This window comes from Chinchilla lanigera, unplaced genomic scaffold, assembly GCF_000276665.1.
Source record: "Chinchilla lanigera isolate Chin_1 unplaced genomic scaffold, ChiLan1.0 scaffold00020, whole genome shotgun sequence".
NCBI classification, from domain to species: Eukaryota; Metazoa; Chordata; class Mammalia; order Rodentia; family Chinchillidae; genus Chinchilla; species Chinchilla lanigera.
The window spans coordinates 10,431,295-10,453,140 of NW_004955421.1; the positions used below are offsets into that span (position 1 = coordinate 10,431,295).

At 37.9% G+C, this 21,846-nt stretch overlaps 1 protein-coding gene across 6 annotated transcripts in view; it reads right to left on the bottom strand.

The window, feature by feature from the left end:
- Positions 1 to 21,846, bottom strand: part of Cntn4 (contactin 4) — a 661,264-nt gene that overhangs the window by 163,824 nt on the left and 475,594 nt on the right. For all 6 annotated transcript variants that reach the window (XM_005383752.2, XM_005383753.2, XM_013513798.1 and 3 more), the window contains 2 exons: positions 14,287 to 14,389; positions 11,049 to 11,233 (listed from right to left, as the gene is read on the bottom strand). In XM_005383752.2, coding sequence (XP_005383809.1) covers positions 11,049 to 11,233; positions 14,287 to 14,389 — 288 coding nt within the window. The remainder of the gene's footprint in view (positions 1 to 11,048; positions 11,234 to 14,286; positions 14,390 to 21,846) is intronic.

Here is a 21,846-nt window from a genome sequence, read left to right on the forward strand (position 1 = left end):
GGAGTACTACTCTGCCATGAAAAAGTATAACCTTGAGTCATTTGTAGGAAAGTGGATGTATCTTGAATTCAGAATGTTAAATGAAGTAACCCAGACACATGTTTAAATATTCTTGTTTTCTCTTATAAGAAAACCTCAATACAAAATAAAAGACAGATAATAGGAAAAAAGTATTGTAATCCAGTGCAAACAAAGTATCTAAAAGTATACCCTGACCTAGTACAATTGTCTTATGTGTTTCATATTTTCTTTAGCTTATTAGTCTGGTCTTCAATCTGTATATATGATAATTAACTTTATAAGATCTTACAAGATAAATAAATTAATCTGATGCTGGGAGAATAAAAGGAGGATGGAGGGAGAGGGGGAAAGAAGGGAATTGAAATGTTATGTACATGTACCAATTCCCTACGGTGAATGTATTCATTATGTACTATGAACGTGGTAATGAAAGTTAAAAAAAAAAGGTTAAATGGTTGTGCTGGGATCTGACCACATCACACTGTTAGTCTCTGAGACAAATGAACAAATCTCTTTGTTCAGTAACCACCAGGAATCACCTGCATTGATGTGTATGTGTTCCAGCCTCTGGAATCGTACAAGCATCCTATCCAATAATAATTTATATTATAAGCAGATATAAATGGAACTCAATGGCTCAAACAGTTCTCAGAAGTAAATGGCTCTCCAATTTCTCCAAACCAGAAATTTCAAGTAGGAAAAAAAAAATGCCAGCATAGGCAGACCTTAGAGTCTTAAAAATCTTACAGGGCATGATAACCAAAACTCTTTAAATTGCTACTGCAAAGATGATATGTGGCCATTCACAATTCTTTCTGACTGGTTACACATTCTTAGAGAAGATGAATCATTTTCATGAAGTGCAAAAGTCTGGCTAACATTGCTTAAGAATTTTACTGGTAGTGGGCTTTAAGAGCCTAAAGATCATTGCTTGGGTTCAGTTTACCATCTCTCTATAAAGACCTCCACAATCTTCCTTATCACCAGCCTTAAACTGTTAATGTAGGGGACTGCGATGCTTAGCATATCATTCTTAAATCAGAGTAGTCTTAGTCTTAGTACAAGCCTCAAATGTGTCTTGAGAAGCATCCTGGAGGGGTTGTGAAGAGTTAACTTTGCCCTGGAATGTTTCTTTAAAGACAAACACGGGCCTAGATAACCATCTATGACCCTGTCTGGGTTGTTTCATCCCTTCCCTGGTCCTAGTTAAACACTGTAACTGTAAAGGAAATATATGATTGTAAAAGGGGAACACACAAAACAGAGTACAGGAAGTATATGTCACTGTGGTTGAGCTCATGACCCCGACCGGACCTGGCCACCAGGAACAAAAAAACAACATGTGGCTACCTGAGTCAACAGCTGTGACATTCCATTCTGTTACCATAGAAACCAAAAATGTATTTAAGTTGAAACAAAGAGGAGGACAGTGCCCACATTTCCCAGCTTATCAGTCGGAGGTGTCAGGTGGCTGGCCTAAGTTCAATAAACTCTGTTTACCTTAAATAGAGTTCTTCGGTCTTCTGTGGAAGTCAGGCCAGTTGCATTTACATTAATAGAACCATAAAGAGAATTTCAATGTAGCTCAAATCCAGTGCTCAGTATTGGCATTAAAAATATTCACTTCTCAATGTTTTTTTAGAGAATCTTCTAGTTTGGAATTACAGATTTCTCTTCGACTCCTGACTTCTAATTTGCAGACATTACTGGAAGAAAGGACTAGCTTCACCAGAAATACTTATTTTGCATTCTGGGGGTCACACCCAGCTTCAACATTTATTTAGCTGTCATAATCTCCACTTCTTTGACTTCAAGTTTTTACCCATTCCCCCTGCCCCTAGCATTACCCACCCATCTTCTCAACTTTCAAACTTAATTCCAAGTTTTTTAAGATATCCTTTGTAGCTAGAGCAGCCTTGCTTTGTTCTAAATGCTGAGCGCTTCATGAAAATTTCATGTAAACAAATGTAATATATACACAAGTACTTCGTTGAGAACATATTTTGTATTGTTGTAAAAAGAGCTTTGTATGTGGAGCTTTGGAACCTAAATCTTCTCCTTTGAACTGCTGGTGGCAGATTAACTAATGGTCAACTTGTAACATCCAGCTGAACTGGATCAGCATGGTGCTGGGTGTGGAAGGTCCACCTGAGGAGTACTGCCAACAGCATAAAAGGAGAAGATGGTGTGCTGTTGATTCTCCTGGAGAAGCTTGTCTTGCTGGTTTTCCTGATAGGAATTCAGTTGTTCTCATTGCTGGAGGAGCTGGGGTCCTCACTGTCACTGAGGATGGCTTTGGTTCTTTTCAGGGTCTCTGGTCCTTACCTTGAGCATCACTTCCTTGCATTAGTGCAGATTGCTCAGCCTGCTGGAACAGAACCTTCATCCCACTAGTGCAGACTTTCTAGTTTCCACCACTGACCTTTGGGCCTTCCCAGTGCAGATCCTCGATACAGACTTGCACGAGACCTAGCTGGCTCTAGGCCCCCAGCTGGGCTCGTGGAGTATAGTGAGCCCTTCCCAGTTCTCACTGTGGTCTGGGAAGTTTATACGTGTAATCCCATGTAAAAGTTATTGGAATTTTAGTGAGCTAATTCCAATCTACCACTTCCAGTGCAACCCATGGCAAGAATAAAGACACTAAGGCATATGTATAGCTGTAGGGAGCCAAGGGGGTCTTACGTTCAGCTAGGATAATGGCTAACTGGAAGAAAGGCCTCAATCCAGGGCCAAAGTTGGGTTTTATTAACTTATGAAAAAGGGAGTGGCTGAACGATAAGTAATTGTGAGAGTAGTGGGAAGTACATGAGTGCTCTGAGCTGGGCTAAGTAGGTGGTCTGAAATTGCCTCTGCAATATGCACAGGGAAGCATGTGCAGAAGGAGTTATCTGCATAACACAATTTAATGTTTTAGGGTCAGTGCTTCAGCTCTGATTGTAATTTTTTATGCCCTGGGAAGTCATAGATAGCCTCTTATCATGAGGCTCGATCCCAGCCGGCAGTGCGGAGCGTGGCTCTCCCTCCCACCCAGCTCACGCATGTCTTTTGGGAGCTACAGGGTCGGGTAACATGGGCCTGTTGCCTTGCTTCAAAGACTACATACCAGCACCTCTGCTGGACCAATTTGCATTGCTTAAAGCCGATTGAGGGGAAGTCCTAGCCAGCTCTGTACATATCAGTACATGAAAATAGGGCCAGGTTTAGCCAAAATGGAGATAATTGCTCTTCTTGGAGGAGAGTCATCTAGGTGGCCCTCCTCAGTGGAGGACATTGCCACAGGCTCTAGGTCTTCAGCTGGACTCATGCAGGAAACTGCTGTGGAATCCAGACCCTCAGCTGGATTCTTTGTGTCTCTAGTGTGTAGACAGATCTCTTGTACTCTTATGCATTTGACTCTTTGGGTGAATATTATAAAATAATCATATAAATTATGTGTCCTGCATTAAATATTTTCCCCTGTAAACTCTGCTTACAACACTGATGGAAAGTTGAACTTGATGATTTTGACAGTTATCTTTGACTTTAATATGTAAAGCCTTTAGCCTTCAGATTGCCCTTAAACTAACAGGGGTTCTGACTGTTCTGTCATTTTCTTTTTCGTACACACATGCCTATGGTCTCCATCTCTGTGGAAGCTACAATTGCCCTGTGCTTCTGGTAACAGTAAGTTGAGGAGGTGATATCCAGTCAATCCACTTTCTAGCCAACCTGGCAGAACTAACTCTGTGGAGATGCACTACAAGGTAACCCAAGGTGGATAAATTTCTATTAACAGATATTCATCAGCAAATAAAACAAATATTGTACAACATAATCTGTGTATGAGGTAATAAGCAAGGTTTGTGAATATGCTTTACATGCCATAAATGTTACACAAATTAAGAGAACATTACCATTATTTCCTATATTTAGGTTAATATTTAAAGTTCTCTGTTATCTGTTCCGACTGAGTTTTCTTTCTTTCTGTCTGTGGCTCGGGAACCCAGAGGTCCTGTAAAATGATAGTCTTTTTTTGCCCTCAGCTCCACTAAGCCAGTTCCTGCCTCCAAACGTTTGTATTCACTTGTCTTTCAGGAGTGTTCTCCTTCCCTTTATCACCTAGTAAGGTTTTTACTCTGCAGGAAAGCAAACACACTCTGTAGTATGAATCCTTCATGTTCTCAAAATTACAATCCTCTGAACATGCACTGCTCGTCCGGCACCAACAGCCAAGTGCTATCATTTGTATTAGTTCTCTGTGTTTTGGTTTATTTGTTTATTGTTAACTAATTTCTATAAATAAAAATGCATGGTTTTTCTCTTCTTCCCAGAGGTGCTGTATTCAATTTAGTATTTTATAAATGAGCCATAGAATTAAAAAGCTAAATCAGCAACATACTCATTTTTTAAAAGGCCGTAGGACGGATTCACTAACCCCAGTTCTACCCATATAAGCCAAACTATGGTTCTAGTCTAACGTGCATTAATTTGTTTACATTTATTTTTTTATTCCTCAATTTAACCTCTACTTATTGTGTCTCTGAATCTTCTCCGTTTGAGCTGAATTTATCCCTTTTTCCTTCTCCTCTCTACCTTAGGCCTCAAATACAATGAATCATGGACATATTTTACTGAGTATTAGATGGAATATTTTACTGGCATCACATAAGTATACCATTTCCTTGCCTTATATCAATGTGCAAGCTAAGTGTATTTACCCAATTTTATTTTTTTATTTTTTATTTTTTTGTTTTTTTTCCAGTACCGGGAACTGAACTCATGACCTTGCACTTGCCAGGCAGGTGCTTTGCCGCTGAGCTAAATCCCCAGCCCCTATACACCCAATTTTAATAGATGAGGTTCAGAGATATTAAGGTCCAGATTCAGAAGTGGCTTACTTAAGTCTAGCACATAGGTCTACCCAGCTCCAAGGTCTATTTTCTACCTAGAGTTTCTCAAGATATGTCTAATCCATCACCCATGGCAGTAGGGCTATTTCTTTGGACCTAGGGTTCTCAAAGTGTAGCATCAGGACCACAGTAGGTAACAATGTCCCCACAGGGAGTCCATGAGATTGCTTCTTTCTAGCCACATATGTGTGAGACCACGTACTTTTTATATATTTCAAACAAAAACAAAATCCAACATCACACAATTGAACAAATACAAAAAAACACAGGAAGTTCTAGTTGTCTTCTATTAAAGACAGACATTTAAAAGATTTCCAAAAGTTATAAATGCCACCCACCTCAACAACTTTTTGCTTAGACAAATATAGTCAGTTTTTCTAAAAATATGTAAATTATGATAACATGGACAGATTGTACTTTTGTCATTTTAAAATGAATTAAGTGCTAAATTAATTCCTCAGATTTAATAGTATGGTGGATATTGATAGATATAACCCAGAAAAACAAAAGTTCTTTGCGGCTTTCAGTAACTTTGCAGGTTACCAACAATTTGAGAACTCTTGCATTAGAGAAGCAGAGCCTATCTGCTTAAATGGATCTACTTATGCAAAATTTGGTACAAGTAAATTTAAACAATACTCCTTAATGGGTAAAAATTGTAACAGCTGTATTTTGCTTTCTGTGATAAAATAGAGAGACTTGAAAAATATTTCAATATATGGGCCTTGAGATGATTCTTTCTTTCATGGTGTAAGGTTTCTCTGGAGCTCAGGAGCTTTGCTCCCATTCCTATATGATGTCTCACTGACTGTCATCTGCTACATGTTCTAGGTGTGTTCTCCTTGAAAAACTGCGGCAACTCTTTTATCGCAACTGCGAATTGGAAGACAGAAACAAAACATGTTGACTTTCTCTTAAATGATACTCAAGAGAATGCCAGGGTCTCAATATCAGTCCTTTCTAGGACAATTAAGCAGACTGTTTGCTCTACCATGGTATTTCCTTATGTACTGTGTTCCTTTTTTGTCACTTTGTCCTTTAACCCACTTTATTGGGTGGAATATTATTCATCAATCACGTATACATGACACATCTGTGGGGAGTCTGTATGCTGTGCTACAGAATGCTTTGTAATCACTGACTGATGACCACAGAGATACTCAAGCATCATCTGCAGTGCCATTGAGTCCACAGTTTTGCATTTAGAGTACAGACTTGTAGCACACAAAGTTTAACATATAGTTTACATGTAACTGGAAGAAGAAAAGAAGAACTCTTTGGAACCTAGTAATCAAGTGATCGGTTTAGAAAACCAAAAGTGAAAAAGTCAAGTGGTCACCAAATATTTTCATGTATGTGCTCTTGTAGAAAATATGTAGAAAGAGTATCTAGGTGATTGATGCATTTTATTAAAATTTTGTATTAGTGGGAAAAGTAACACATGTAGTAGAGCAGAAAGAGTGGCTCTAGCTGAGTGTTGTGCCTATAATCCCAGCAGTACTTAGGTGGCTGAGGCAGAAGGATCTCTGCAAGTTCAAGGCCAACCTGGGCTACATAGTAAATTCAGCACTACAAAGCAAGACCTTCTCTTAAACCGTGCCCCCAAATCAGTTCTACTATGACCTTGGGTAGGTTATTTTATGTCTCAGCCTGTATTTTCTTTATTTCTAAAAATCATGGGGTTGGCCTCAATAATTTTTTCCAGCTCAGGAATTACTGGATTCTGTTAAAAATAGTCTTGTTTATGCCCTAAACATAGTATTTCTTATTTCTAAAGGATGAAGATGGTTTTAATCTCATAACACCTCATTATATATGGAGAAATTGCACGAGGTATTTAATGTCAGCCTCGTTTATTCCATAGTTCATTCTTCTAAAGGATGACTATGATACTATTTGTACGAAAAGAAGTGACTACAGAGATACAATAAAATAGAAAGATGAGTACTTAGCAAGTGAATTAAGTCCTTTTATAGCTTCTTTTCTTTGCTTAAAAGATAACTGCTGTAGCACTGTCATTCTACTTTGTCTATGTGGCCTGGCTGCAATGCCTGATGTGACAGAGGGCTGTAAGCTTTTTACAGCAGTAGGAGCCCTTCCTCTCGTATGTCATTTAATCTTCAGTTTTCACTACACCCTTTGGAAGTAGCCTAGTAGAGCAATGGTTCTCACAATGTGGTCCCTAGCTAGGTAGCATCAGCATCGCCTGCAAAATGAGTTGAAATGTAAATTCATGTGTAGTGCCGCGGACCTACCAAATCAGAATTACTGTGTGCAGTAGTTACTCTGCCCAGTATTTCGTATTTCACTAAGACTTTAAAATTATTCTGATGCACACTGAAATTTCATAACATCTAGCATAGCATTTGAAATCTAGTTCTGCTTCTCACTTTGTGAACTTAAATCATTTAATCTCCCTGGGAATCAGTTTCTTGATCTATAAACTAGGTGGCTGTAAGAAAAAGAACATCAGAAAGTTCTGTTGGCTCTGATTCCAAAATGCATATGCAAACAGTGCCGCTGGTGTAGTGATATCATGCAAGATTCCCAAAATGCATATGCAGTCTCTCTATTGCTTTTCCTCCACTGTGTGCTAGCCACCATCATCTCTTACCTAGATATAAGAGGTGGCTTCCAGACCAGATGTCCTGCTTTTGGTTTTGGTCCTCGGAAATGTATTCACCACAAAGCAACCAGACTGGACTTTTAAGACCATGATTCAGACTGAGTCACTGCCCTGTTTAAAATTCAATGGCTTCCCACGCACCCAGAATAAAACCTAAACTCCATTTGGCTTACAAGGTATTACATAGTCTGCCACCTTCCTATGTTTCAAATTTTTGTCTTGCTCACTATGATAAAGTTATACAATACTGACTTCCTTCTTGCACCTCAAACACGTTAAGTAGTTTATGCCTCAGGGTCTTTGCACTTCTTCTCTTCTGCCTGGAATGTATTTCCCCATGAAAGCCTACCTCATTTTTAGCCTTCAGGTTTCCGTTCGGAGAGCAATTCTCACACAAGGTTTCCTTGACTACTTTAGCTTATTGAAGCCTTTCCTTTGCTTCCTGTTATTTTCCATCATATCAACCTAAGTGTTTTCTTCATGACTCATGGCAAAATATGAAATTTTCTAGTTCATTTATTTCTTAGTAGTACACTGTTGGACAACTTTTACTAAAATATCAAGTCCCTGAATGCAAGGATTTGTCTTGTAGTCCTAGTCCCAGTTTACAGTGCCTGCTACATGTCAGGCAATGAAAAGGTATTTGTTGAACAAATGAATTTATTAAAGTCATTTTGTAAAATTTCTACTTATAGTAATAAGATTCAAAACATTCTACCTCTGAAAATAGATCTATTTTAAGGAAGTTTTTCATGTTGAAAAGTGACTAAAAACAGATTAAAACTAGAAGACACTGGCCACGTAGAGGTCATGGTACCCCTCCCCCTCAAAAAACCAAAGATAAAAAAAGGAAGATTGGGTAGGGTAAGATGTTCTGTCTGAACTCATTTCAGCTCTTCATGTACACCAAGCACAAGGAACACATGCTAACCTAAAGACAAGCTCTGTGGGAACACACTGACCAGGAATCAGGAACACGGGCTTCTGTTGTACTAGCACAGGGAAAACAAGAACAGTGAGATCATGTTAGTAAAGCTTTGAAAGAAGGCTAACTGATTTTCATGCACAGGAAGGGAAAAAAAAGTCATTTTTTGTCAACAAGCTAGTATATAAGTTACCACACTTGAGGTTGCTGCGATAGCGTTAATAAATGGTATGCAACAACTTGGAACAACAACAAAATAAGCAGGCTTCTAAGCTCAAACGTAAGGTTTCTAATCCATGAGCTAGAACACTTTACTGTTGAGAGAAATTATCTTGTCAACAAAGACAGGATGTTCATGGATAAGTGACTCGGGCCACTTTCTCCCTTTTGGGAAATCTACTCAGTAATTTTAATTATAATAATTTATTTAACCCGGAGATTTAGGCAGTTGGTTATTAGAAACACAGCATTGGGGAAACCCAGATGCAAAAATAAAAAAATGGGTGGTGGGAATTGACAGTCAAGCACTTATTTATAATTAAGCTCTCCTGTGACAATGAAAGCAATTAGACAATTTCTATGTCACTGATATCCTAGTTGAAGAAGAACAAAAGAAAAACCATAGATGCGATAGCCAAATGTTATGACAGTCAAAACTCTGAAAAATTTTCGTACACCAAGGAAGGCAAGTGAGGTAAAACTGAGTTATTTTCAGAAAGTAGGCCAATTTTATGCTGCCCCTCCTCCAGCAAGCGCATGGTGGTTGGTATCTCCATTTAAAAGGCAGACATCAGTCACACCTAACTTTCATATTTGGGTGGGATTCTAAGGAAAATGTATCTTTACATAACGCTGGAGGTGATTCTCCATCAAAATAAATGTAAATTATTGTATTTCCAAGTAAGAAACTTTTAACCACTAGAAAGCACTTATGTCAACCCTGGGTACAGGAAATTTTATCCCCTTTTTCCATACTGAAAACAGATATTTCACTTAAAAAGAAAACCATGAAAGTGAAAATGACTTCATTCAATTAGTTGAGCAACTCAAATAACATTTAGTAACAACCACCATGGAATTGCAAAGTCTGTTCAACTAAGAAGAGAGGGAAGATGGTGCCTAACGACCTAAGTAACTTCAGATTGTTTGTTGCCCACCTGACATAAGGAAATGATTACATTAGTGAGAAAAATGAACACTAGGCAGTTAAAAATACACAGTAATTGCACCTCACTGAATAAATTTGTAACTTTCATTCTTATGTTTTTCCAGACAGTTAACTGTGCTATCTTTTTTGCTTTTCAACTAATCAAATGTGATATCAACTACCATAATTTAAGAAAGAGCAAAGAACAAATACCAAGTTTATCATTTGGTATGCATAGGAAGATGAATGACTGAAGTGCAAACTTTATTCAAACAAAGTGCCTTTATTCAAACAACTGTTGCTCAGCTCGTTGTGGGAAGCATCTCCATAGCTCTGTACTCTATCCCACACCGCAGGAGCTGCCCCAAAGGAAAGTGAGTCCGAAATGCTGAGGATCATGTCTGGGAAGGTCACTGAAGGCTGGCTAACGCTGGAATCTCCCCCTAGTTAACAGTCAAGCTTGTGAAACACCTTGTATGATTACTGAACAGTATTTTTTGGCTACATTTAAAGAGCAGAATGTTTTGGAAGATGAATTGGTAAAACATGTAGATTTCTGGGGTATCAGTTATTTTAAGAAATGCGCTTTTACTGCAATTTGTCCCCACAGAACTACTCTCTCTCTCATCAATGTATACTCAGTGGTGTTTATTTAAACCATTCTTAAATAATTATCAATCTACAATATTTACTTTCTACACCCCAAAGAGATGAGATTCAGTCACATTCCAGTTTGGCAGAACTCCATTTTCTTTTGGAAAGCTTATCCAATGAAATCTTTTCCTGAACTCTCGATCAGTATCCTAACAGGTTTTCCAAAGTACGCTCAAAAATGACCACGTGCTAGAGGTTTTATATTTATATTATGTTTGGAGCAGTGCCGATGATTTATCAGAATAGGAGCAGCTGTACATAAAAAGTCTTTGGGCTGAGAGAGATTTGTCATGGTCTCCTCTGAGAAGAACTAAATTTGGACGGCATGTGCATTTTGAAATGTTCATGGTACCACATTAAATTGCTACCAAATAGGAGCAATTACAAAGGATTAACATAAGCCTCAAATCAAAATTTGAATGAAGCATAAAACTTTTTAAAAAATAAGACAGAAACAGGAATAACTGTTTCCTGTGTCAGGTTTACAGCTTGACGGGAAGAGGGAAAACAGGCTCCTCTGGAGGTGCGTTCACACTAACACACATCGCCCAAACACTTCAGCCTGATTCCTTCCTCTGTGCCACCAACATCCTCGCCCCCGACCCTCGCTTTCCACACCCAGAATGATCCAGGCAGCGCTAATTATGAAGCAAACCAACAGCTTTACACAGTTGGACTCCACACAACCCCTACGAAAACAAGCGGACTCTACACTTCTCAGTGTATGATTTTAATACCAAGAAGTTCTATAAGACTGCAAATGAGAAAATGGAACCACACACTTACCATAAAATGTCAGCTGTCCCTTTGCTACATTTTTTCCTCTAGAATTTTCAGCCACACATTCATATAAGCCAGCATCTTCCTGCTGAAAATTGGGAATTTCAAGAATTCCGTTTGACTTGTGTCTTCTGGCTTTTCTTGCTATGGGTTTTCCGTCAGCTCTTCGCCAGGCAATAGTTGGTACTGGGCTGATAGCAAGATTTAAAGGGAGTGAATCAAATTACAGAAAACTGTATCTTTTATTTGAATGTATGCTAACAACCCCTTTGTTCTTGGTTCTAAACACATAAGCTCTTTAGAGGTTTCCTAAACTTCACTCATTCCTATGTTACCATTATGATTTTAACTGTATCTACATCTCTAGTATCATTTTACTTGGTGTTTTTCTTAAAATCAAATAACTTTTCTTAATTTTAAATAAAGTGATCTTACCTCTTATGCACTGTTATGCAAATGAAAACAGATTTTTATATGCTTCTTATATTTTTCTAATATTTTGTTTTCTAAATCAAACATTAAAATAAAAATGCTTAGGCACATTTGTGACAGCTTTAAGATGGCTGCAAATTCCTGTACATTTCCCCCACTGTGATGAGATGTAAGCCTTCTCCCCTTGAACCTGGTGGGTTCTCTGGCTACTTTTAGTAATAAAAGAAGGTAAAAGCGACGAAGCATCAATTTTCAGGGTTGGCATTAAGATACTTTATATTTTGTTTCTAGGAATGTTCTCCAGGAGGCACCAAGGAGAAATCTGAATACCTGAGACAGAGGCTTCCCTGTTGATGGTCTTGATGAGCTTGGTCTTTCAACACCCTCAAGACACCAACACCATGAGGGAGACTTTCCTTTACTCTCTGCACCAGCTCATCAGCCAACTCTGTATGATGCAGACCTCAAGGGGTGCTGTGCAGAGCAAAAGTCACCCAGCCAAGCTTTGCCTGCACTCTTGACCCATGGATGGTAAGATATAAGATGCTGTTGTTCTTTCAAAATCTTGTATGACAACAGCCACAGAGACAATATAATGTCACAAATGTTAGGTCCAACAATGCAAGGACCTTACTTTGAGAAATACCCAAATAATGAACAAATGATAGTACAAATAATGAGCTCTAAATTCTCAGAGACTCAATGGTTCATTTGGGGCACCCTGGTTATTCTCCTTATTGTAATTTATATATTGAGAACTTTACCAATTTATAGCAGTCCATTTGGAAGGTGGTTTGGGGAAACTTTAATTAAAATAGTGAGAAGAAGAAAGAAGCAGCCTGTGAAGTTTTTCTGTACCCTCAAGGCATCTATCATTCTTTTGCCCTGTTTGGAACACATCTTAAATTGCAAGAAGGGCATCACTGAGGCTGCAAATCAATAGTTTAGTGAGCTAACCACAGCTTTTGAGATTGTGCCTTCCTAGCAGGGCATACAATTGTTTACTTACTTATTTTTTCACAGAAACGATCAGAGAAGTAATTAGACTAAAATACTTGCTAATCTTCGCTGGGAAACCTAAGCTAGTATTTAAAAACTAAACCCATCAACTCTACTATATTTGTTTTAAAAGAATGTAAGGTCATTAGACATTTGCTCAGAATGCAGAAAGGGCTCTATCAAAAATATATTAGGGGTGCCTTTACATTCAAAGTGCTATATATTTAAAACGTGCCTTTACAAACAATGGTACTTAGATGCAGTCTTTCTGCTCTTAAGTAGGCTGTGATGGGGTGTTTCAACAGCCAGATAGGCATACCCAAACATTTCTGTGTAGGCTAGAAGAGCCGAATTTGCATCTTTTATTTTTATTCTAGTGCCATTCAAGCAGCGTGAATAGACTTTAATTCATATCCTCTTTTGAAGTGTGAACAGAGTAAATTTTGCTCTTTCTCCACAGGTGTTTCAATGTGTCACCTTGCAGAGTTTACCAAATATCTACTAAGACTATCCAGATACTAGCTTCGACCTTTTCCCCAACTGATTTCAGAACCACATACAAATACACACACATACACACAAACACATTCACTTTAAAATACAAAATACAGCCAAATTATACTGCATGCAATCTGCTTTTATTCTTTTAGCAATAAATCATGGGCATTTTCTATGTCTTACATGTTATTTTACAGTTTACTTTTAATGTCTATTCGGTGTTCAATCCTACAGCTATACTGTAATTTACTTAATGAAGCAAGTTTTCAGGACATAAAAAAATCACCATTGTCGTATTTGAGACCAAAGATCTACTGCAGTTCTTAGAACCATGATTTAAAAGCATATGGAAGCCAAATTAATTCTGTAAGTTGAAAATGAAATGAAAAAGCAGCACTTTCTACAGTTATTATAAAACATAACACAAAAATCATTCAAAAATTTTAGCATGCAGTTGTAAGGACTGGATAAGAGTTCGTGTTGTTGGCTTAGTCAGTATTTAAGCACAGGAGAAAAGATAAGGAGTTAGCAATGGGTAGCCAGATAAATTGGGCTGGGAGTAGATATTAACACATAAAATCAGCATCCATAGAAGGTCTAAATCGTCTCACTTTGGATGACAGTTTATAATATAGTTGCCAGACCATTTCTGCTGGTTACCAGCACATAAAAACCCCAAGTGATCTGCATTTCACTGTCTTTATGCTCTAGCAGATATTCTATGGAAAAGCTGACTGGCTCCTAAAGTAAACTCTTCTAAGAGTAAGCCAGACTAAATAAAAAAAATGTGAATAATTTTCAGATGCCTCTGTAAAACACAGACTCTCTTACAGGGTATCACATCTTATCCATCTCCAGCCAGAGGAGAAGGGAATCCAAAATAGAGAGAAGAGACTAGAAGTTCACAAAGACATTCATGAAAAGTCTGATGTGTCCTTTTTAAAATGGGGCCCGAACAAAAGTACATATTTTTCCAAATAGTCAGCTATACTTCAAATGAAGGCCATTGTTTTCTTGTCAGTTGGGGTTAGACAACATGCACATTACAGGTCATAGTAATAGAACAAAATACCTTTGCAGAATCGCCCAGTCTGTTCTCTTCTGTAGTGTGTCCACGGCGGCAGCCCCATCCTTACACCCTTACACCCCTTTTTCCACAGCGAGGGGGCAGAGTCAAAGATACACACCAAGTGACAAGGAGATGGGCGCTGCTTGCTTTTTGGTCACCTCAGAAACACACTGTGAAGGGTGTAAGGAAAACTACACCTGTTCAAGCTGAAGGAAAAGCTGGAGGATGAGAGAAGCCAGCACTTACTTTCCTAAAGCAAAGCACTCCAGCTTCACTGTTGCTCCTTTGGCAGTCGGGACTGTTTCCGGAAACTGGACTTCTATTTTGGGTTCATATTCACCCATCACTCCTGTGAATAAACAAAGGTGCAGACTCAGAGAGTCTTTCAAAATGCACGTGTTTATGTTAATGTAGGACACCCCTATACATCATTATGTGCACAATTAATTCCTTCATTTAAAGCAGGTCCTTTCTAACAGCCATGAAATTGTGGCTCTTCTCCCAGTTCCTGCTAGAGAAAATTTGTATCAGAGTGCTGTACCATCTGCCTTGGATTTAATTATCCATGCATACTACTTGGCTTCTCACAAATACTTTTTATGGAAGTCACATGGGGGAAGAAAGGCTGATTAAAGTCCTAGTCTCTAGGAAAATAATCTTTGTGAAAACATAATGGATAAAAAAATAAAATATTTAAGAAAATACAGTTTTAAAAATACTTGCATGATCTATGATATCTATATAAGAAATAATTTTTCTAAGTCTTTCTGTGGTCATAATTTTTATTTTCATTTCCATAGCCAATCTGAATTAATCACGAGTTAGTATATGAAAGGTAACATCAAAAGTCTCCATTGTTACTATATTCTGAGCATTAAAATATAAGAAGCACTACAGAAAATAACACTTAAGTTATACCTGCCTTTCCAATGGTTTAATTACCTTGGGAATCATATTCTTTCTTTCCCATAGACTGTACCAATATAGTCAAGGTAACATCTTAATAAGTTAAGATCATAATTTATAAATAAATAAACATTTATCAACATTCTTGACCTTATCTACCACTACTCTAATTTTTTTTAATACATTCCTTCCTATTCAGTTTCTGGTCATTTCCATGGTTTACAATTAAACTTGCCAATATAAAATTTGGAATTATCTAGTTTATTACACAGCGATAAGAATCTCCATTTCATCTCTTTTTTAGGTTTCTCATAGTGAAATAAAAAAAGAGACTAAAGGATTCAGAAGAAAAGGTTAAAAACAAGGAATAGACAGGAATGGGGCAGTAACAAGGTCAGATGATTTCACTTGTTTGCAGGCCCTTTTTACCTATTATTTCAGAGACTGAGAAGTATCAGGAGGATCTACTCAATCTGTTGGAGGAGAAAAAGTAACTATAAGTGTCAGGCACTTCGACAGTAGCTAGGTTTGTTATGGGGTATTTGATCAAAAGTGCAAATTTGAACAAAGCTTGGATTGCAGTTACTTTTTCCCTTTCCCCAGATGCAAGGGAGTACTCTCTCAGGAAGAGAGCTGAGATTATTTTATGCAGTATTGTTAATCTTGGCACTCGGGATGTACACTTTAGAAAGAGAACATCCACAGCTAGCAGCCTACCAATACTTATCCCTCAAAAGGGTAAAATCACAGTCTGAAACTGCTCTTTCCTTTTAGAAGCAAGGCTGTAAGCTCAAAGAGATCAATCAGTATGTCTTTAATCCCACAGCAAACTACCTAGTTCGTGTTCAAGGTTCAAACCCAGGCCTGACTTCTCATTTTAAACCCTTTACTATGACCTTTCACCACTGCAACAAATACTACTAAAAAACTAAACTAAAATACACTAAATGTATGCTTGGCCTGTTCACATATAAAGTCGTTCCTCCTTTCAAGGCCAGTCTCTGCCTTCTGGGTTCTCTTGCACCTAAATCTGAGTGTGCTTCTCTTTGAGCATCTGCACAAAGCTGGCCTGGTAGTAGTGCGGTGCATACTAACAACAGCATTCGCACACAGCTGCTGAACTTGCTAACACACAGCCTGTACCGTTGACTCATCATCCCATAAATATCAGTAGTATGACTTGCAGCACAGCGAACAACTTAACACCTTTTAGTGCTGTGTATGTGGCTGTATATTCCAAGCAGTGTTCATTAAGAAAAAAGGGAACTGCTGTGAGAGAAAGAGGTCGTTTGTCCTCCCAGGAAATCAAGACACTCTGCACTGCAGTGTTTCGTGTGTTGGAGGAAGATGAGACAAAAAGATTAAAATACAAGGAACAAGGATGACTTAGAAGTGATCAGGTCTCCCCCAGCCTCCCTTTTTCTATCAACATCACATCTAAGCTGTGTTTCTTTATCCAGCTATGAAAATTACACCAAGGAGGGGATCTGCAGGTGGGGGGAGGTGACAGAGGGGTAAAAGAAGGGGAAGTAAAAAGGATCAAGATGCAATATGTATGTGTACTAATACCCTTCAATGAATACATTTATTATATATTCCAAAACATACTAATAAAAAAGCTTTTTTAAAAGGAGTGAATAGATCTCATACAACCTTGATTGAAGGAGCTACAATATCACTCTTCCTGCAGACTCAGTGTCCCAGAGCCCAGAACTGTGACCTCCTCATCCTATAATCCTACCTATTAAGGTCTAGACTGGAAGATGACCATCCCAGGATATTTTTTTACCAACTTACTTCTGCCTGCCCTTGTCCTCTGTATGCCAGACTCTCTACCTCAGAGTGGTCTTTAAATGACCACAAAGTGCTAAAACCTCTCTGCCTCATTTTTGACTGTTTCCATGAAATTTTTAAAATAAATTTCTGAAGCTGTAGCTTACATACCTGAAGTTCATCCATTTTAAGTTGCACAATTTAATGATTTTTAGAAGTCAACTTAGTCATGAGTCCATCAACATCACTCAGTTTTATGGCATTCCCATCACCCTAATAAGATCCTTTTAGAGTCAATTCTCATTCCAGTTCCAGTCCTCGGGAACCTCCAATCTGCTTTCAGTCTCTACACATTTGCCTCTTCTAGACATTTCATATAAATATAATCATACAATCTGTGAGTTTTGTGTCTGGCTTCATTTGCTTGGCATGTTTTCAAGGCTTATCCGTATTGCAGGATGTGCAAGTAGTCCACTCCTATTTATTGCACAGAATATTCCACTGTGTAGATATACCACCTTTTATTTATCTATTTGCTGGTTGTATTATTTGACTGGCAATGCTGTAATAAAGTACAACAATCTAAGTGCTTTAAATTTTAAAAAATTTATTCTTTGAGTTCTGGAGGCTGGAAGTCATCAATGAAGGAGTTGATCTGGCTGTGCTCTGTCAAAAACTCAAGGAGTTTATGACTTCCTTGATTCTTCCTGTGTTCTGGTGTTGCTGTTAATCCTTTGTGTTCCTTGGTTTGTAGCCGTGCCTATGAGATTCTGCCTATGAGATTCTGTGTCATGTGAGATTCTGTCATGTGAGATTCTGTGTGTCCTCCTAAAGACACCAGTCATATTGTACGGGGCCCACCTTACTCAAGTTTGATCTAAACTCAACTAATTACATGTACATTGACTCTGCTTCCGAGTAAGGCCATTCTGAGGTACTGGAGGTTGGGGCTTCAACATACCATTGGGGGGACACCACTGAACACCAGTGGACGGGTACTTGGGCTGCTTCCACTTTGAGCCGTTACCAACAACACTTCTGTCTGGACTTTTTTTTTTCATTTTTCTCACAGTCCCCATTAATTTCACATGGGCAACCCTGTCCACTTCTTCAGTGCTCAGCCTGAATGACGCCACGTCAGAGAGGTATTTTCTGCTCACCCTATGTAAAACAGGTCCCTACCATTATTCTCTACTGACATCTTGCTTCTTTCATGTTACTTATCACAATCCATAATTATCTTATTTGCTCATGTGTTTAGTATCTCTTTTCTATTTAGATGACAAAATATAAAACATTAAGTAATGTTTCTTTTCTGTGTTTGCATTATCTTCACTTCTGTTGCAGTCTCTTCACACAATAGATGTGCAGTAAATAAGCACTGGCATGAAACATTTTGCAAACTTCAGGACATCCCTCAAACTGCATTTCTGATTTCTGTCATCTTTGTAGCTATTTATATTCACTACATCTCCTCTGGTGTACTTTTTACCTTCCTGTGTTATGGAAACCTTTATGATTATTTTTTTTTGTATCTTTCATAAATCCTAGTTCAATAGCAAGTGTGCTAGGTAGGAACGTATAGCAGGTGAGAAAGCATGTGCAAATGGATGCTTTTATACTGTGATCTGTAATAGTCATTAAGTTAAGCATGAATTTCTTTCTAGGTATGGAAGTCACTTATTAGGTATTGGGTTTTTTTGGGACAAAAAAGATAGTAAAAGATAATCTTTTACTAAAATAAATGGTACAGGAATGGTACCATTCCTGGTCATATGGAACAATTTCTTCACTTGATCTTAGCCAAAAGGCTGAGAAGTGATAACTTGGAATAACTCCTTCGTTGATACAGTGGTCAAAATTTATGGCTATAGGAATGCAAGCAAGAGTTATCAGTAATAAAACAGATTGATCTGTGTACACGGCAGGAGTTATGGCACATAAAGATATGAATCAGAAAAGGAAAAGCCTTGTTTTTACTGCCATTTAAAGAATTTTCATTGTATATGGGATCATAAAAATGAAGGAAGTAATTTTCTTCAATTATATAATAAACAAGTTTTTGAAATACCTGCAAACTATCCTATTTGATTAAGTTACATTGCTATAAGCTATATATTTATTTGATTATTTCTTTCATTTTAACCATTTTGGCCTTTACTTTCTGTATTGAATTTAAAAGCTGTTGGCATTTTTTTTAAAGGTACCTTAAAACAAGAGTCCATTTTTAAAGTCATTTCTGTGACCACCTGTAAACTTTTGAACTTAATTAGTATACAGATGCTGTAGTGATTTATAGGCTTATTAGGCTACAAGAGTAAGGCTATTCATAGATTTGCTCTAAGATCTCTTTTCCATCTTTAAAGTGTTCAAATGGTAGGAGAATGTAAAGGCTTAACCATATCTATGAACCAAGATAAAGAAGTAAGCAGTACATATAACATATGTTGGTTCAACGAGGAATTATAATCTCAGCCATACTCCTTTTTTAGCATTGACTATATGATTTGCTCACAGGAACAATTCTTGCATTCAATTTGAAATTATAGCTATAATTTTATTATTTTTTTATTTTTTGTTTTTGAGACAGGGTCTCACTATGCAGTTCAAGCTGGCCTTAACTTCACTTTGCAGCCTAGGCTGGTCTCGAACTCACAATGATCCTCCTGCCTCAGCTTCCTGAGTGCTGGGATTACAGGTGTACACCAACACGCCCAGTGTATATCTATAATTTTAGACATAAGTTTAAAAAATCTTAATCATTAAAATGCATTGTCAAATTTTTCTGTTATTTGGTGTAAAAGAGGCACTTTAAAAATGATGAAATTTACAGCACTTGAAAGTCCAGGCCTCAAAGTTCTCAAAAGGCAGGAGTGTAGCTCTATTTATCTTCCAGTGAAACTCAATAAATATTCGTCTAACACTGACCATAAGCTATGCACTGTGCCTAGCAAGGAGGACACACTGTTGACATCTCCATGACATTTATGGGCTACTTTGCTTTCAGTGCAGTGTGCAGTAGTGAGCATACAAGGCAATGACTGTTTACTGAAATAACCGGAAGGGTTGATTTGAGGAGGCAGGCCTGACTAGGTATTTCTAGCTGCTTCAGTTGTTATTTAAATCACTTGGAGGACTTGAGTTCCTGATTTAGTCAGCAGATTAGGGGTGAGGGTGAGAATCTGCATTTTGAAGAAGCCCTTAATTCTAGTCTGAAGAATGCACTTTGAGAGTCACTGTTCTAACTATGTTATTCCACTTCATATTAATAATCATGTCCTGGGGGCTGGTCATTGGGAGTGTACTAATAATGGGATCCTAAGAGGAGCAACAGGACCATGAGAGGCAGGACTCTGTAAATCACCTGTGGCCGTGATGGTCCACTTTCAAAACCCTGGCCATTATTACGGGTGATGTCAATGTCTGTAAAAACACAGAATTTACCAAAATAACGGACAGTATAAAGAACGTTCTGGAGAAATCAGCCACACACTGTGCTTGTTTAAGTACAACTTGCAGAGCACTGTGTCGGCAGAAGGAGGCCAGTTTGTAGAATTGTGTGCCATAGGATTTTGCCAACACCTGCCTAAGCTGGAATCTGTGCTCTGTAAATCAAACCACAGAAGGAACATTTACCAACTACCACACAGTGGGATTTTCTACTGAAAAAACTGCAAAATTGTTTTATAAAGCGTTCTCACACTGACTTTTAGAAATAAGTCATATGATGCATGTTTCATTAATCTAAAAGTATTTGGAAATATCTGCGCAGTCATCAAGTTCCCCCTCTGAGTTTACCGTACTTGCCTTTTAAAAGGTATGTTTTCTCCTGGATTGCAGGAAATTTATGGAGTCTGAAGAAGTATCCAATGAATCTCTTTTATTTCTACGCATCATCCAGTAGTGTAATTACCGCTGAGCATGAAGAAATAGCTGTCTAAATAAGTCTCCCCAACCCCAAAGAGAAGTTAGGTACCTTAAGGCTGTGTACCATGTCTTGTACTTAAGGGTTTTAAGGTGACCTCAGAAACCAGTGAGGGAGGAAAACAAACCCCATGATTTGACTGAAGCTTGTACCCCCTTGCTTTGTTTTCGATAATTATAATGCAGAGATAACCTTTCCAGAAGACTGTCTTATATAAAACTAGAATGACTATGCCCCTGCTTGTCTGAGACAGGCTTGGTTTACCTGAATTCCTAAAAGAACTGGCTAAAAATTCCCACTTTCAGTAATTGATTACACAGTTGGTCATTTTTAAAGCCAACTTTTGCCTTCCTTTGCTATATGTTCGTTCTACTAAATAGTTTTTCATACTGCGTTGAACTAACACTTTGCCTCTGTATATGTGGGTCCTACTTCATCATTAAAGGCATAAAAAATCTTTTGATGAACAGTCTTCAGATATTTAAAGCTATTACCATGTTATCAATAATCAACATACCTTTTCTGTAAAACGTCAAATGAGGATTTTACTTAGGCTTTGTGGGATATATGGTCTCTGTTGTGACCCAACTTTTCATTGTAGCTGTAATTCAGTCATAGGTAAAATGTCAGTAAATGGGCAGGGTCATGTGCCAATAAAATTTTATTTACAAAACAAAATGCATATGGGTGGCCCATGAGCCCTAGTTGGCTGGGTACTGGCATTGAGGAAATGGGGAAGATAGAAAAGCTTGAAAAAAAACTCAATACAATTACCCAACTGTTAGAACTAACAAGAGATTTCAGCAAGCTCTCTAGGTATTGAATCACTCATAATAATAGTATTTCCACTTCCAAGCAATAACTAATCAGAGAATGTGATTAAAAAGATATAATTTTCAACAGCAACAAAAATGATAAAGATTCAAGGATTTAATCAAAAACATCCAACACGTCTATGGAGAAAACTGTTAAATTTTATTTATAGAAATAGTCTGTGGACAGAGTTAAGCATGTGAAAGGGAGTTACTCAGCTCCTGATTTAAACGAATACTGTGCCTGCTTCTTTATCCCACTCTTCCTGGGAGCTTGGGCTGATTCCCAAAACAGGCAAGGCTTTCTCACCCCCAAGGTTGTATATATATATATATATATATATATATATGTCTCAGCCTGCCTGGCAAGTGCAAGGTCCTGAGTTTCAT